The sequence below is a fragment of the Sinocyclocheilus rhinocerous genome, unplaced genomic scaffold (genome assembly GCF_001515625.1).
Source record: "Sinocyclocheilus rhinocerous isolate Xijiao unplaced genomic scaffold, SAMN03320098_v1.1 scaffold11, whole genome shotgun sequence".
NCBI lineage: Eukaryota > Metazoa > Chordata > Actinopteri > Cypriniformes > Cyprinidae > Sinocyclocheilus > Sinocyclocheilus rhinocerous.
In genome coordinates this window covers 2,079,392-2,082,407 of record NW_015625587.1, presented here as the reverse complement: position 1 = coordinate 2,082,407, position 3,016 = coordinate 2,079,392, and the positions used below count along the sequence as shown (strand labels likewise).

General features: G+C 36.9%; 1 protein-coding gene across 1 annotated transcript in view; it reads left to right on the top strand.

Moving 5' to 3' along the window:
* LOC107756055 (brain-specific angiogenesis inhibitor 1-like) overlaps positions 1-3,016 on the top strand; it is a 101,576-nt gene that overhangs the window by 80,786 nt on the left and 17,774 nt on the right. The window contains exons 21-23 of the mRNA XM_016573035.1: positions 1,076-1,145; positions 1,389-1,455; positions 2,751-2,836. Of these exons, the coding sequence (XP_016428521.1) occupies positions 1,076-1,145; positions 1,389-1,455; positions 2,751-2,836 (223 nt within the window). The remainder of the gene's footprint in view (positions 1-1,075; positions 1,146-1,388; positions 1,456-2,750; positions 2,837-3,016) is intronic.

Here is a 3,016-nt window from a genome sequence, read left to right as displayed (position 1 = left end):
GTACATTCCTAATAATTATGTGTGTAGACAGATTTTATTTTGGAATTATACAGTAGCTACCAGACTCATATTTGCACTTGCAACTCCTGATTGTCATGTGTCTAAATCCCTATTTAAAAGGACTGTGCCTGCTAAGTATTAACACTATGCAGTGCTACACAGTTACTGCCGTGTTCCCAACCAACTTCCAAAGTTCCAAACTGCAATTGCACCTACCATCAATTACTCAATAAGTACCTTGGTCCATGTTTATACCCCCCCAACTTGAGTACCACATAACGTATTCTGTACATTAACTAATACATACATACACCAGTATGTACATAGGAAGTATATGGAAATAGGACTCTAAAATAAAGTGCACAATTTTACATAAACATTACACAGGAATTACCAGTTCTTCAAACTTTGTAAGCACTGTTGTGGAGAGCAATTTAGCATTAACAGTCCTACACAAGCAATTGAAAAATAGTCCTCTTTTTATTAGGTAAGGTTAGGACTTACCAAGCGTACCGTACATACCAAGTGCAGTATGTGTCTTGTTTGTTACCACAAAATACCACATTTTTCCGTAGGTGCTACACATTTACCATGTACATATCATTAGTATATACAGTTATGTGTCTTATTAGTTACCATATACAGATACTGTAAGGACATGCCTGTTTGTACCCACTTGTACTACATATTTACCATGTATATACATTAGTAAGTACAGTAAAGTATCTAATTAGTTACCATGTACGGGCACTACCTGTAAGTACCCACACTTGTCTGTATGTACAAAATAATCACCATGCATGTACGACTGTTAAGTACAGCCGTGTTTCTTATTTGTTACCATGCACATACAGTACACTTCAGGTAAGTACCTTGTGTTACCACTCATTTGCTTGTAGGTACAAGATATTTGCCATGTATGTACCAGGAAAGTACACGTACTGTAAAATAAAGTACTACCCTAAATATTTTACTAAATATAATCAAACATATTGATGTTGAATAAAAAATTTATGCACATGATATATGTCAAGTACTCAGTTACTCTCCACTTTTTTCTGTTCCCTTTTTATAGGTTTACCTGCTCTCGTTGTAGCAATTTCTGTTGGATTCACCAAGGCAAAGGGATATGGCACTGTTAACTAGTGAGTATGATCATGATGAAGTTGATAAGTCATCTATTTTTGCTTATATAATTCCTAGTGCTTTTAATGACCAGTCTGTCCCTGCATTGTATCCTTTAAGTGGACACTTTAAAATGTTAAAAACAACATAAGACAACCACATTATCTGATTTTTTTCCCCCTCTGGTCTCTTTATCCTTTTCTTTCTTCTGTCTCTCTCGCTCTCACTCCCTCTTTCTTTTCCGCTCTTGCGTCTTGTGTTAGTTGCTGGCTGTCTCTGGAAGGCGGACTGTTGTATGCATTTGTGGGACCGGCTGCTGCTGTCGTCTTGGTACAATTTCTTTCTCTGTTTGAATTATTCACAGAAATCTTCTGTCCCTCATTTTCAGATTCAATGTTTAATGTTGCTAGCATCACTGCACCCAAATATAAGATTTGACAACAAATAAACTACCACAAGCTCTTGTGAATAAGAATGCAGACAGTTCCAGGTTTTATTCACATAACTCCACAACATAATATCCAGCAAACACATGTTTTAGTAGATCTGTTCAAACACAGCGTATGCTAAGTGTGCCAAGTGTGGACATTGTAGTCATTACACTGCTGCAGATTAATTAAAGGGGTCATATGACGTTGATAAAAAGAACATTATGTTGTGTATTTGGTGTAATGCAATGTGTTTATGCGGTTTAAGGTTCAAAAAACACATTATTTTCCACATAATTTACATTATTGTTGCTCCTCTATGCCCCGCCTTTCTGAAACACGTCGATTTTTACAAAGCTCATCGTTCTGAAAAGCGAGGTGTACGCTGATTGGCCAGCTATCCAGTGCGTTGTGATTGGCTGAATACCTCAAGCGTGTGACGGAAATTTTACACCCCTTAACATACTGTGATGCCGTCTCCCGGCGCGACGAGACAAAAGCAATAACTTTATAGAACAGCCTTTGAGCACAGACCCATTGTAGGCTACTCTGCAGGTTCAGGGAACAGTTCTCCATAAAATGCGTCACACAGCGTCACACACTGCAGGCTTGAGTGAGGAACAGTAACACTCCGAAGAGAAAGGAAAAATTTAAATCGCATCATATGACCCCTTTAAACAAGATCTGGGCTTAGACTATATTAACATGGATTACAGCGGTATCTATTTTATTCAGTAACAGATTTCATTTTGTCAGACAATATAATGGTGAATTTTCTATACAGTCTCATTAGAAAAGTTATTCTACTGCAGTTTTTCTCTGTTCAACCAAAACATTTCTCAGTTGCGTTCTTTTAATTGTTTCGATTATTCTGTACATCTTTAAAATTGTGTATTAATAATACAATTTAAAATGTAAGGTGTGTATTTAGTACCATATTAGTATTTGCTGTAGTGTCAAAAATTGGTATTTCAAAATCCTGAAATATTGGTATTATCACAATCCTAGTGCAGAAGTAGCTTGAACAACCATATTCAGATATTTTAATGACAGTACTGTTAAATACAACAAAACCACAAGATAAATGAGGCTTTACAGGAACATCCTAAAATGGCACATTGGAGACTATGTTTCTATTCTGAGACTGGGCTGGATCTTAATATGCACGTGTTCACCTTTCTCTTCTCTTTTCACCAGGTTAACATGGTTATCGGGATTCTGGTTTTTAACAAACTGGTGTCTAAAGATGGCATAACTGATATGAAACTCAAGGAGAGGGCCGGGTATGCCTCACAGCACTCATTCATCTCATATGCTGACCTCTAACCAGCTCTGAGAAAGAGATTCATTGGCCAGACCTTTCATAACATCTCTCCCCCCTTCCAGAAGGACACAAATTGGCATGAATGAATTAGAAAAATGTCATACACTCTTTTTTGTCGTGTTTTCCACAAAAAAAAAAA